The 15,206-nt window shown below is 44.4% G+C and overlaps 1 protein-coding gene across 2 annotated transcripts; it reads left to right on the top strand.

Annotated features, from left to right (window-relative positions):
- The first annotated feature begins 67 nt into the window (after positions 1–67).
- On the top strand, positions 68–1,561 carry LOC117191932. 2 transcript variants are annotated; one of them, XM_033396679.1, is made up of 3 exons: positions 68–505; positions 1,117–1,336; positions 1,403–1,560. In XM_033396679.1, the coding sequence occupies exons 1-3, from the start codon at positions 229–231 to the stop codon at positions 1,509–1,511; spliced, it is 606 nt and encodes a 201-aa protein (XP_033252570.1). In that variant the 5' UTR covers positions 68–228; the 3' UTR covers positions 1,512–1,560. The 2 variants fall into 2 exon arrangements, with proteins under 2 accessions (XP_033252570.1, XP_033252571.1); XM_033396680.1 differs by lacking the exon at positions 68–505 and adding an exon at positions 573–1,051 and having other exon boundaries at positions 1,403–1,561.
- Positions 1,562–15,206: the final 13,645 nt, after the last annotated feature.

The following is a 15,206-nucleotide window of genomic DNA, read 5'->3' as shown; positions in this document are numbered from 1 at the left end:
AATTCATCTTTAAAAAGGCTAGATCTAGCCTGAAATATGCTAAAATGGCAGCACTGAAATGCATTCGTACTGGAAAAACGGGGGATGGACGTGTTTAGTTCTTGTTGTAATATTCGTTGTGTTTGTTTTGGAATAATATATCAATTGTGCTTTCGTGTTTGCAAGCTCCCCCACGCATACACACATACTTAGATATTGTTGAAGCTGCCCCGGTAAACAAAAAGCAAAATGAAAACAAACGTCGCCGCTGCGGCCGTCATTCAAAAATCAAATGCGCAACAGAGCACAACACGGATATTCACATCCACCCCAAATAATAGTCGTCAGCCCACAGAAATTACATCGCCACTTTTGGCCACACAGTTACGTGTAGGTGCAGTCGAAGCGGCTGACAAGGGCGGCGTAGGCGTGGGCGTGACACTGACAACCTTCGACCCGCGGCTCAAGAAAGCAGCGCTTTTTCTGGGTATACTCATCATTGGATACAAGAGCGTCATTCTAAGCAGTAAGTGTGTCAAGTTGATGTAGAAGCAGGATGGGGAGGGGGAGAAGCGTTCACAAGGCTGCAATTGTCGGTGATGTCGTTGCCTAAGTTTATTTGTTTGTGTTTGCCTTATAAATAGCCAAGAAATGTGTGTGTTTGTGTGATCTCATAGCCATTTTCATTCCGTTTGCTTTGGACTCCGCGCCCCTTCCTCCTGCAATACTCCAAGCATCTAAATAAAGACAGCAAATTGTGTGTTGCGCATTTTGCCTTTTGGCCGTAGATTCTCATTTGCATAAATAAGCCAGCCAGGCGGAGTGATTAGTTTTCTTAATTGTTTGCCTTCTTCGGCCTTTGTTGTTGGCTTACTTTGATGGGTGACTCCTAACGGTGTTTTGCACTCAGGTCGTCACGCGACACACACACATGTATTCAAACTTGTGTAAAAAGTGCTGCCCATGTCACGTCCCGCCAGAAACTTCTTTAATTTCGCTCAGAATCCGCCAACAACTTCGTCTGTTGAGGTATTTTTGATTTTCTATGAAAACTTGAACTTTAATTGCGGTAGTATGTTATCATGATGGCACTGATAACACCGAAATCAATTTATTGACACTTTTAACGAATTTCAGTGCCGTACATCAACACAGACAGCGTTCAACAGTTGACCGGCTATGTACAGGGTCAATGGAGCGAGGTCTTGGAATGGTCTGAGAGGCACCAACTGGTCTCCAAGTTGAGCCCACTGATGTGTGGCCTCATCGTGGCCACATTCGCCTGCGCTGTATACTTGGACAGCGCAGTGCCAGGTGTGACGCCACCCTCGCCCTTTTCGCCCCGTTCGAAACAGCTGTAAGTGGGGGAGACACGACCTTTTGAGGGGTATTAACATTGAAAATTCGTGTCTTTATATTGCAGTTTCCGTCAGCAGAAGAGTGCGTCGCTTCACTTGGGATATCTGTGCGCTCTGTTCTCCGGATTGCTGGTTACGATCTTTATGTATTGGGGTATATTAGATTTGTGGTAAATATGGATGTGTGTAACGTCCAGAAGGAATCGTTTCCGACCCCATACAGCATATATATGCCTGATCAGCATCAATAGCCGAGTCGATTGAGCCCTGTCTGTCTGTCCGTCTGTCTGTCCGTCTGTCCGTCCGTCCGTCCGTCCGTCCGTCCGTCCGTCCGTCCGTCCGTCTGTCCGTCCCTTCAGCGCCCAGTGCTCAAAGACTATAAGAGCTAGAGCAACGATGTTTTGGATCCAGACTTCTGTGATATGTCACTGCTACAGGCTACTGGAGAGCCAAAGTCAAAGGAATAACTGGAAACATTGCGGCATTTTGGAGCCAACTTAGTTCCTAGGTAAATTAAATCTAGTATATTTACATGCTAACTTATATGTTATTTATACCATTACATAGTACAAAATGAAAATATCCAGTAAGGACCGTAGACCAGAACAGGCGATTCCAGGAATGGTTTCAATTATAGAACTGCTCTCTGGTCTTAGAGTCTTGGGAGAAAACCCGTAGTATTAACACTCTAAAAATACATTATAAACATTTTGTTGCACTAAAATATACATACATATGTAATACAATTCCTAATGGCATTTCTATATCGTGGCTGATCTTGAACGTCTGCTAATCGCAGATGCAGTAACCTATATACATATGTAACTGTTCTATGTACATATGTATGTACTACTAGCTTATTTTCGAAGTGAAACTGAATCATTGGCAATAAATATTACTATGCAACTCACCTTAATCAAATGCGTTTTCGATTGTCTCTTATCTTTGAAATTGTGGATGCCACAGATTTTCCGCCTTTGAGTATCAGGTATTATTAATGGGATGCAATAAATGCAAAAATTTGCAGCTGAAATAGGTTATAAGCTAATAATATTCCACCGAATTTTAAATCAAGGAATATGATTTCCGATCATAGACAGGGATCGAGAACCAGTGGGTTTAGGTGAAAAATATCGTGGTGTTTTTATACCCGATACTCAAAATGAGTATTGGGGTATATTAGATTTGTGGTAAAAGTGGATGTGTGTAACGTCCAGAAGGAATCATTTCCGACCCCATAAAGTATATATATTCTTGATCAGCATCAATAGCCGAGTCGATTGAGCCCTGTCTGTCTGTCCGTCTGTCCGTCCGTCCGTCCGTCTGTCCGTCCCCTTCAGCGCCTAGTGCTCAAAGACTATAAGAGCTAGAGCAACGATGTTTTGGATCCAGACTTCTGTGATATGTCACTGCTACAAAAATATTTCAAAACTTCGCCCCGCCCACTTCCGCCCCCACAAAGGACGAAAATCTGTGGCATCCACATTTTTAACGATACGATAAAACCAAAAACGCAGAATCGTAGAGGATGACTATATGTTCTAGAGTGTAAAATCTCAATCAGATCGTATAATTATTATAGCCAGAATCAAGAAAACAATTTCATTCTTTCTCGCTCTGTCTCTCTCTAACACACAGGTTGCATGGTAGGTTTTGCCAATTGCAAAATATGAGTTCAAGAATCTCAGAACCTATAAGAGCCAGAGCAACCAAATTTGGTATCCACACTCCTGTGATATCGGACCTTGACCGTTTCGTGTCCAAATTTCACCACACCCCCTTCCGCCCCCGCAAAGGACGAAAATCTGGGGCATCCACAAATCTCAGAGACTAGACTAGTGGCTACGCAGCGCCCGACGTCACGCTCAGACTGATTTTCTGTCTCTCTCGCACGCACTCTTTGTCGTGTCGTTTAATATTAGCGGCGTCTGCCGGAGGAGAGCCATACTGACTTAGTATCGGGTATAACTGTAGAGTTGCGGTGTCCGCAGCAACTCACAACGTTCCCCCTCGTTTGTAACTAAAAAGGTAGGATAGGATGGATCTACAGGAAGTATTTAAAAAAGTACCTTTTTCGCGGTTTAACTCATGTTGCACATCTGTTTGTAAACTTTTAATAGCACGGTTTTATTATATGTTCTTCTTTCTTGATCGGCGTATTCGAATGAATGTGTGTTGGCATATCGATACTTGTCGAGGACAAGTATCGATATATCGAGTACATTGGTATTTCTTATAATACTATCGATGAGAAAATCTTAAACTAATATTCAAATCTTATAAACTAATATTCATATCTTACATTCGGGCAACCTGACTACAGATCGCCCACGATCTACACACTAAGGCATACAGTTGGTTAAACATTTCTTATTCGGTATTGTCTTACTTAACATACTATTTCATCGATTAACAACATGAGACCATGGTTTTATCCTTGCACTCTACCCAGGGTTTAAGCCTTTGCTGGTTCTAATATACTTCGGAATGGCATTTGCGTCAACTGACAGTCCTCAATGTCGACAACCTCATAACGATCATTATCCAATACTCTATTGATCCTGTACGGTCCTCGATACTTTGGTGCGAACTTCTTATTGATCCCCGGTGTTGTGTCCACATGCCGGACTGCTACATAGTCACCAGGTTCATACTTTAATGGGGCTCTATGTTTATGGGCATACATCTTCTCATTTCTTTTCTGCGACAACCGTATGTACTCACTTGCTATTTCTCTTATAGTTTCCAACTCTCTAAGTTCTGACGCTAACTTCTTTCTGTCCTTTCCTTTCTGTCCTTTCTGGGGTATTCCAAATAACAATGTGCTAGGTGTCTTTTTCGTACTGCTGTTAACGCAGTTATTAATGGCGTGCTCTACCTTGCTCATCAACCTATACCAATCGGCTTGCTCAAGGGGCTCTGACAGTTTTCCTAACATAGGAGTAAGAACACGATTCACCCGCTCCACTTGGCCATTCGCCTGCGGTGCACCTGTAGCTACCTTAATGTGCTCTATCCCTCTCTCCTGCAGAAAACTAGAGAACTCTAACGAGGTGAAACAGGTCCCACGATCTGATATTATCCTAGTAGGGCGACTACAGAAATCAAAATATTTACTTAAGGCATCCTTCGCTTCCCGCGTGCTGGTACTATTAACCGGGAACAATTTGACAAACTTAGTGAATGAATCTATTACCACAAGGAGGTGTTTTCGCTTAGATCTAATACTCGGCAACGGACCCAAATGATCAACATGTAGGGTATGAAAAGGAACACACGACTTTGGGATACTATGGAGCGTTCTGTTATGGATTGTTTTAGGCATCCAGTGTAGTATACACGGTAGACAGTTTCTGATGAAACTTGCCACTTTACTTCTCATTGACGGAAACCAGTTGGTCCTCAAAAGGTCACTCACGCACTTCTCTGCGGCCAGATGTCCTAGTTTTTCGTGTGACCGCCTTATCAACTGCTCTTCCATACACATTGGTACATAGAAACATAGTTTGTTTTCACAACTCCTCTTGTAAACAATACCATCTATCATTTCAAAATCTACTTCAATTCCATCCTCTAGCATTTTTCGAATCCTAACTACTTCCTTGTCTCGCATCTGTTCTGTTTGCAATATCAAATCAACATCTTCTGGCGTTGCACCTACTACCCCAACTATCAATGATTTAAGTAATCTTTCCTCCTGAAACTCTAACTTGTCCCTCTCTACTGTATCCTCAACACATTTTTTCTCTTTATCTGAATTCCTACTACTAATGTACTTTACTCCCCCCACCACATCGTTAACGCTTCCTCTACATTGGCTCAAATCTCTAATTTCAATCTTCCATCCATCCTTTTCCCTATATTCACTATTCTCTATGTTATCTCTACAATCACCACCAAGGTTCTCTCTATCATCAGACTTCCACCTATTTCCAAATCTACTTCCTACTGCACTTGATTCTCCACACTCAATCGCAGGGTTCTGTACGGTACTACTACGCTCTCTATTGATATTTAATTCTCTACACTTAATCACAGGGTTCTCTACGGTATGCTATGCTCTATGCTCACTACCAGGGTTGTCTCTACTTACACTATTCCTTGTATTATGCTTTCTACTCTCATCTTTTTCTAAATTAGACTTTTCTAAACCGTATTTGACTCTATAACCATCCTCTAACATATTCGTCACTTGATCTTGTCTGCTCAGCGCATCAACGTGCGCCATACTGGCTCCAGGTCTGTGCATAATGGAGTAATCATAGTTCTCTAACTCTAGGGACCACCGTGCTATCTTAGGACTAATTGACTTTCTGGTTAACGTCTGTACTAACGAATTACAATCCGTGATTATTTTGAAGGACCTATGCTCCAAATATGCTCTAAAACGCCTCAATGCATAAATTATAGCCAATGTCTCTAGTTCGAAACTATGATAACGTGATTCTCTTTCTGTTGTTTTGCCGGAATAATAGGTGGACGGTTTTCTAAGGGTTAAACTACAAAGAGAGTGAGAGCGCTCTAACTGCGATTGCCCACTCGGAGAACGGCGTCGTTTCATGCTAGGGCGGCGTAACCTCGTTTCCGATCACCATGAAGAGTCTTCGTTTGCGTTTCGACGAAATCACAACGACAATTAGCAGTTGCAGCCGGCCGCGCTTAAACCCGTATTACCCATTACATTGTACTCTATACGCGATTAAGATTAAAGTTTAAGTTGATTGAAGTCCAAATGAATAAATCTCGAATTGTCTATATCGTGTAGTACATTATTAAACGCAAAGATTCCCCAGAGCATTTCTGCTCAACATTGAAATCTCGTATCGAGGATTTCACAACATTTTTGGTGGCCCATGGGGGGAACCGCGTTTAATTCGTACTATACGCATATGATTCTACCTCGTTCCGCGTTCAGTTAAATGTACAAATAAAATCATATTTTACCGGCTGCAACTGTAAACGGCAAACACAACGCAAACCAACGGTTTATCCAACAGCCGCTATCTCTCGCACGAAGCAGGGACAAAGAAGACCAGACGATAGCTCTGTGCCTGGACAGTAGCACACAACAACAACACAAGCCGACGGTTAGACAGCAGCCTCTCTCTCGTGCAAAGCAGAGACCAAGAGACCAACGAGCGTTCTGTTGCTGCACATCATCTCTAGACACAAGGCCTCAACTCAACGCTCACAGTAGCACAGTTTCTGCTCTCCGCTCGGACAACACCAACAACAACGACTCGCAAGTTCTCTTAAGCTACGCTTTAAGCAAAGAGAAGCACTCCCGATACCAGAGTAAGTGTTTCGTTGTGGGTATTTTGTACAAGGTCAAAGAGAGTGCAACTAAGGGTGAGAAAGGTACATACACATATAACAGCAACATGTCAACAGCCGAGTCCCACGACCTCGAAGCCGATCCTCAGGTGGAGATCGACAATCTCAGTGTTATTCAGACAAATCTCATTGCGAGGGTTAATCAAACGGTTCGTAATTTCAGAAAGGATGGCGCAGATCGGAAAACAAAAGCTTATTTTCAAACGCGCTTACAAACTTTGCAACGGTTCTTAGGTGAATTTGAGCAAAATCATCAACGTTTACTAATACTTCGATGTCCAAGTACGCATAGTTATGTGTCCAGCGAAGTGGCCTTTCGCTTTGATGAAGACTATACAACGGCATTCAGCATCATATCAGAGGCCTACGAAAATGTATGTCCAAGAGCACCACCGGTACAGCAGAATCCGGAGCCAGCAAATCCATCCGTATCATCAGTGCAATTGCCCAAGCTACCTGTACCGACATTTACAGGCAAGTTTGTGGATTGGCCGGCATTTCACGATGCATTTGTTCAACTCATCCATAACAACCAGAAACTGTCCGACGTCCAAAGGTTTCATTTCCTGAAGCAAGCTCTTCCCTCGGATCGCGACGAGGATATTCAGCAGATGGCGCTTGCGGGAAATAACTATGCAACAGCTTGGAGTCTCGTTCTCAAGCGATACGACAACAAACGGCTGCAGTTTATGTACCATATGAACGGTTTGTATGACTTGCCACAGTTGACAAAGAAGTCTACTGATATAAAACATATGCTTAATGTTGCGACGGTTTGTCTCAATGCTTTCAAGAATCTAGATGTTCAGCATTGGATGGCTCATCATCTCACTTCCAGACTGCCAAGCACGACACTGCAAGCTTGGGAGCTCCATCTCGGTAGCTCTGCCGAACTTGCCACCTTTTCTCAGCTACAATCATTTCTCAACGACCGTCTCGTCAGCATCGCTGTGTTCGAAAACCGAGGCCACTCCACGACGCGGACACCTGTGCCGCAGCCTGTCAATCAAAGGCACCCGAAGAAGTCAGTTGGCAACGTAACATACAAGGGCAACAGTTTCCACGCCAAGACTGCGGTTGCCGAACACACTCGCTGCCCTCACTGTAGCGACAGTCACAATCTTCGGCATTGCCCGGACCTTTTGTCCAAGGACTGCTTTTCAAGGAAAGCCATCGTCGATCATGCAAAGGCATGCCTCAACTGTCTGAGCCGTTCCCATGCACTTTCAAAATGTACCAGTAAAAGGAACTGCACGCAGTGTGGTCAAAGACACCATACACTGCTGCACTTCCCAACTCATGCTCAGGTGGCAACACAGCCTCACGCAGCCTCCCATAGCGCTCGTTCCGGTAACTCCTGGCAGTATACAACGAGCGACTCATCTGGCAGGGCTACACCTACGCAACTCTACGCTAGGACCCCACTTCCTACTCAGAGCACTGCACAGCCTCTCCCAGTTGTTCCCAACACTAGTTCCGGGGGTCATCCACAGTCTGCAGCGACCGACTCGTCTGTGAGAACACACTCTGCGCAACTAGTCTCCGCTACGGCAACGCATCACGGACCCAGCACTGTCCTTCTGGCCCCTGCCCTGGTCACAATCCACAACCCCCACACTGGTCAATCAGCGGTGGTACGTGCGTTAGTGGATTCAGGCTCGGAAGGAACCCTCATTACAGAGCACACAGTGCAGGCTCTCAACCTCAAGCGGCATCCAATTTCGGCAGAAATTGCTGGAGTTGGGACCACCTCCAAGAACAGGTGTACCTACACTACCGAATTGGCATTAAGTTCTTGTACTTCGCAGTTTTGTACTACCATTGATACTGCGTTTATACTTAAAACGCTTACATCGCAATTACCTTCAAAATCCATCAAATTGCAGCAATGTCCTCATTTGAACGGAATAGAACTCGCCGATCCCAGGTTCTACAAATCACAACGGATTGATCTTCTGCTGGGAGCGGACGTAATCCCACAGATCCTGCTTTCAGATATCCGCAGAGGAACGGAGAACCAACCAATTGCACAGCACACCCAGCTGGGCTGGATAATCTTTGGTCGAGCCACTTCCACACGCTCACACGCTGTCACCATTAGATGTCACCACAACAGGCTAGAGAATCTCGTCCAGAAATTCTTCGAAATGGAGCATCTCGGTTCTGCAAAACAGCTCACACCAGAAGAGCGATGGTGCGAGGAGCATTTTAAACGAACTCACATCCGTCAACGAAACGGCAAGTATTTGGTACGGTTACCACTTAAGCGTTTGTTTGACCCTTCGCAGGTGCTAGGCAAATCACGTCAAATCGCGATTAATCGATTCCAAATGCTTCAACGAAGATTCCAAAGGCAGCCGGAGCTGCAAGCCAAATATTCGGAAGTCATGAAGGAGTACTTTCAACTAGGCCAGGGGACCAAAGTAACAACCAAGGAGCAGCAGCATTGCATCATTAGCAAGGAGAATGGAATCGAGTCCACATGTTGCACCTTGCCTCATCACGCAGTATTTAAAGAGGAAAGTGTCACTACTAAGGTTAGAGTAGTATATGACGCCTCCTGTAAAACGTCAAACGGAAAATCGCTCAATGACGTCCTATGCACCGGACCAGCGCTCCAAAACGATCTAGCCGGCGTGGTCCTGAATTGGCGTTTCCATCGTTTTGTTTTTGTTGCCGACATTCAGAAGATGTATCCTTACACAGCCATTCGCGTCATACATCAACTGGCGCAGGATGAACGAGACCGATACCCACTCGCGGAAAGGGTCCTTCGACACGAAATATACGTGGACGACGTACAAAGCGGAGCTTCCACTCGCGAAGGAGCATTAGAAATTCAAAATCAATTGATCGGAGCCTTACGATCAGCAGGAATGGAGCTTCGAAAGTGGTCTGCGAATGACGCTTCTCTGCTACAAGAAATACCTCCAGACCATTTATCTCATAAGACATTATTAGAGTTTGAGTACCAAGATCCCGTTAAAACCTTAGGCCTCTATTGGCATCCACATCAAGACTATTTTGGGTTCAAGATAAATTTTGAAATCAGTCACGCACATACTAAACGTTCTTTACTTTCCCCAGTCGCCCGACTGTACGACCCATTAGGTTTCATCACGCCCTGTGTCATGACCGCGAAGGCGATACTCAAGGACTCATGGATGGCCCGCATCAAACGCAACGATGGCAGCCTAGCACAACTGGACTGGGATGAACCGCTGCCAACCGAACTGCTTGATAGATGGCAGGGATTCATACAGAACTTGCCATATGTCGAGCAAATTCAAGTACCACGATGGCTGCGCTTCAACATCCACGAGCTTGCGTCATTACAGCTACATGTTTTCTGCGATGGATCATCACTGGCGTATGCAGCATGTGCATATATTCGTGCAGAGCTACCAAACGGAATGATTCAGACTCATTTGCTAGCTGCACGCAGTCGAGTCACACCCACGAAACCGATCACAATTCCACGAGTCGAACTTTCGGGTGCGCTGCTGGCAGTTAAACTGGCAAAATGGATCCGGGACCAACTTCGCACTGCAGGACCACCTATGGCAACCTTCTATTGGTCAGATGCTACTATCGTTTTGTTTTGGATAAATGGAGATCCCCACCGATGGCAAACCTTTGTGTCAAATCGCGTTGGACAGATTTTGGAGCATAGTACATCAACCCAGTGGAGACATGTACCTACTGCGGTAAACCCAGCGGACTGCGCAACTCGTGGCTTAACACCACAAGAGTTAGCAGTACATCCATTATGGTGGTCTGGACCATCATGGCTACAGCAGCCGGAAAGCCAATGGCCGGCAAACGGAGTTCCCAGTCAGGACATCGACAGGACTATAATCGAGGAGAAACCGTCAGTTTTGTTCCAAAATGCTGTGCAAGTCTCGGAGGCTCCAGAAGCCTTCATCCAAAACTCGTCCTCATACGACAGGTTAATATCAGTCATGGCATATGTTCTACGGTTTATACATAACATTCAAGCCAAAGGGGACAAACTGTCTGGACCACTGAGTGTGCAGGAGCTCGACAACGCTTTAATTCATCTCGTTCGCAGCATTCAACAGGAGGTCTACGCGACAGAGATATTGAGGTTGAAGGGAAACAAGGCACTATCGGGCACACACAAGCTGTGTCAATTATCCCCATTTCTAGATGACCAACAAATTCTACGAGTCAGAGGTCGACTGCGAAATGCAATGCACCTTCCGATAAGCCAGCGACAACCAATGATCATTCCCAATCATCATCATTTTACCGATCTCGTCGTGCGTAATGCCCACCGTCTCGCACTCCACGGCGGCACCGAATTAACGCTGGCCACTATTCGACACAAATTCTAGATAGTCAACGGAAAACAAACTGTCAAACGCATTCTTCGACAATGCGTCCGATGTTTTCGTCACCGACCGAAACCAGCAGCACAATTGATGGCCGATCTTCCCCTACATAGAGTCAATCCGCCAACTCGTGCATTCATCGCCACCGGAGTGGACTATACAGGCGCGTTCGAAATTCAAGCATCCAGATTCCGTGGACACACAAACTACAAGGCGTATATCGCAGTTTTCATCTGTTTGGCTACAAAGGCAATTCATCTTGAAGCGGTCACGGGCTTAACCACCGAACACTTTCTCATGGCCCTACAACGTTTCATCGCGCGTCGGTGCTACTGTCAACACATGTATAGCGACTGCGGCACGAACTTCATTGGTGCCGACCGGGCTCTTCAAACCTGGCAAATACATTTGAAACGAGAGCTACCCACAAGTGTAATACCTGCTTTAGCGGCCCGAAACGTCCAATGGCATTTTAATCCACCGCATAGTCCTAATTTCGGAGGCCTTTGGGAGGCAAATGTAAAGTCTGTCTATCGAGCCTTTTCAGGATATAAAATGACCTACGAACAACTTGCTACCGTGCTAACACAAATTGAAGCCTGTTTAAATTCCAGGCCATTATGTCCACTAAGCGCGGAGCCGGAGGACCTAGCTGTCCTCACCCCGGCACATTTTCTTATTGGAGATTCATTATTAGCACCGCCGGATGTAACGACAAGGGATGTTCCACTCACAGTCCAATTTCTGGAAGGACAGAAAATGATCCGGCAATTTTGGAAACGTTGGAGTTCGGATTGGCTATCACATCTTCAAGCCCGTCCAAAGTGGCGACATGAAACCGACAATCTACAAGTCAGCGATCTAGTAATTGTCAAGGATGACCGACTGCCACCCAACGAGTGGAAACTGTGAAGGATAATAGAAGTTCACCCTGGAGCTGACAGTTTAGTCAGAGTCGCAACTGTTAAAACAGCATCAGGCGTATACAAACGATCGGTCTCTAAACTATGTCGGCTACCGTTGCCACAGACCTCAGAATAATCCTACCACCGTTGCTAGCTCTATTCGACCATACATGTACCATAACGAACACTTTATTTATTCACAGAGCATTCACATGTGACATCCTTTGGTTTCTAATACTGGTCCCAGTATTGGGGGCGGCATGGACGGTTTTCTAAGGGTTAAACTACAAAGAGAGTGAGAGCGCTCTAACTGCGATTGCCCACTCGGAGAACGGCGTCGTTTCATGCTAGGGCGGCGTAACCTCGGTTTCGATAACCATGAAGAGTCTTCGTTTGCGTTTCGACGAAATCACAACGACAATTAGCAGTTGCAGCCGGCCGCGCTTAAACCCGTATTACCCATTACATTGTACTCTATACGCGATTAAGATTAAAGTTTAAGTTGATTGAAGTCCAAATGAATAAATCTCGAATTGTCTATATCGTGTAGTACATTATTAAACGCAAAGATTCCCCAGAGCATTTCTGCTCAACATTGAAATCTCGTATCGAGGATTTCACAACAATAGGACACAGGGTGCATCTTCCCATCATCTTGTCTTTGCATCAGTATTGCGCCATAACCGTATGAACTTGCGTCTGTATGTAATTCCGTTTCTCTATTTGGGCTAAAAATGGCTAATACCGGAGGATTTGCCAACGCATTCTTAAGAGTTTCAAACGTCTTCACCTGTTCTCTATTCATGGGAAACGGACCACCTTCTTTTAACAACTGCACCAAGGGCTTAGCTGTCGTCGCAAATGACAACATAAAACGTCGAAAATACGAAAAGAATCCAAAGCATGAGTGCAGTGCTTTTACATTTTGAGGGACTGGGTATTTTTTCAAGGCCTCAATATGGGAATCACTAGGAACTATTCCGTTTTGATTAACTTTATACCCCAGGAAATCGATGTTTCGATTGACAAACCTACACTTTTTTAGATTTATCTCTAAATTTTGCTCGCTAAACCGAATGCATAGTCTTTTTAATATATCCATGTGTTCTTCAACTGTTTTAGTCGCTACTAATATATCATCCATGTACACTACAATGCTTTTGTTCCTAATAAAGTCTCTCAAGAGCTCCGAAATAAATCTCTGAAAAATAGCGGATCCTTTTTTTAACCCAAAGGGCATTCTCAAGTACTCATACTGTCCTTGCGGTGTCACAAACGATGTATACGGAACTGATTTTTCTTCTACGCCTATTTGATGATACCCACTTTTCAAATCTATAATGGAAAAACAGCACTTGTTTTCTAAAAACTCAAGACAGTCCTCAATAAGGGGCAATGGGAAATTATCTTTAACAATTCGTTTGTTCAGACCACGGTAATCGACACACATTCGAAGTTCTCCTGATTTTTTTTTTACTAGGACCAACGGGGAAGCATAAGGAGACTCACTATGACGGATTACTTTCTTTTCTAACAGATCATCTACTATTTCAGCTACTTTCTCTCTCTCATGGTAGGATAAACGACGCGGAGTACAATGAAATGGTGTTGTTTCTGTTACACGAATCTGCATCTGATACTTTGGTGGTGCTTTAAAGTCAAATTCTTTGTGTAAATAGTATGTCTTAATAACTTCCCTACACTTTTCTGCAAGAGTGAGGCCAAATTCGAAACCTACGTTAATATGTTCCTCTTCATCAATCTCTACCGACGCACAAAAGTTACTGAATTCGTCGCCTTGATTCATATTCTCGATGGCCATTTTGTCATTCCTTGAGTTTTCTTGTGTCTGATTTTTAAATGGATTAGAACGTTTGATTAGCTCGCTTCTTTCTGATTGCTTACCATCTAACTTATCATATAGTCTTATGTTAATATTATTTTTACGTTCGGTGAATAAAGACGCGCAGGTTAAACTAATAGCTTTTTGCTTTAACGAACTTAATGATGTGTGTTGCTTCGCATTGATATTTTTCTTATGAACTAATTTTACTTCAATAACTTTAAGGGCATCGCGTCCCAACAATACCGGCAAAGGCAGCATGTTATCATCTACGATGTTTAATAAAACGATATATTTCTTTGTGCAAAATTCAATATGGCACTTAAATTTTCCCCATATGGGAATTGGTTGTCCCCCTAGTCCATAGTATTTCCTAACTTCATTATAGGCTTCAACTATAGCCGACTTCGGTATCAAAGACTTATGAATAAAACTTACAGGGCTTCCTGTATCAAATAGACTAAAAATACTGACGCCTCTTTGTTCACCAAACGGAAGTCATAAAGTGATTAACTGGACAGCCGCTAAATCGTCGTTGTTTTTTTCTCCTGGTCGCTCCTCATCTTGAACTGCAGCTACCCTAGTGGACATCTTTCGTTTCGGGCACTGCGAATATAGGTGGCTGGTACTCCAACAGTTAAAACATGCCCCATCCGGTCTCTTTGGCTGACTGCATTCCTTCATAACGTGCCCAAATTGCCGACAGTTGTAGCAACGCATTGCGCCACCACCTTGCTGCTGCCCAACTGCCATACTCACATTTAGTTTTCCCTTTGTCATACCTTCGCTACGAATTGCTACGACGCCAGGAGCTCTTCTGACCTTATCATAGGTGACCATCTTGGATGCATGGATGCTGCCATGCCCGTCTTGTCCTGCAGTCCCTCTACGATGAATTTGACCACATCGCTCGTGGCCATGTCTGCTTGCGACGCTATGCTGCACATTGCGACGAAATATTGCAATGCGCTTTCATTATTTGCAATTTTCCGTGCCTCCAGTCGCTTTCCAATGTCCCACGCTGTCACTTTCTGCTCAAAGACGTTGAGCAATTCTGCTCGCATCAATTGCCAAGTCAAAGGCGCCACATGGTCGATGTACGCCTTCGCCGATCCGCCTAGCAGCCGCTTCGCTAATATCCAGCATTTGGACTCGGATACACCATGGAAATTCATAATGTCCTCAAAGTTACTTATCCAACTGGTTACAGCCTGGTCGTCATCTCCAGAAAATGGACGCATCAACGCCTCAATGTGTGTCAAGTCGATGCAATCTCTCGGCGTTTCCAACTCCATAGCCTCTTTCTCCGTTTTCAATATGCTTAATTTGAGATCAGCTAAGCGCTTACGAGAAACGTACAAATGTTCCAACTGCTGCAAACGGCGCGATTCTTCTTCGTATTCATCTTATCGCATGGTCAATTTCGAACAAG

Source organism: Drosophila miranda (assembly GCF_003369915.1).
Source record: "Drosophila miranda strain MSH22 chromosome Y unlocalized genomic scaffold, D.miranda_PacBio2.1 Contig_Y1_pilon, whole genome shotgun sequence".
NCBI lineage: Eukaryota > Metazoa > Arthropoda > Insecta > Diptera > Drosophilidae > Drosophila > Drosophila miranda.
This window is presented reverse-complemented; position numbering and strand designations above follow the sequence as displayed.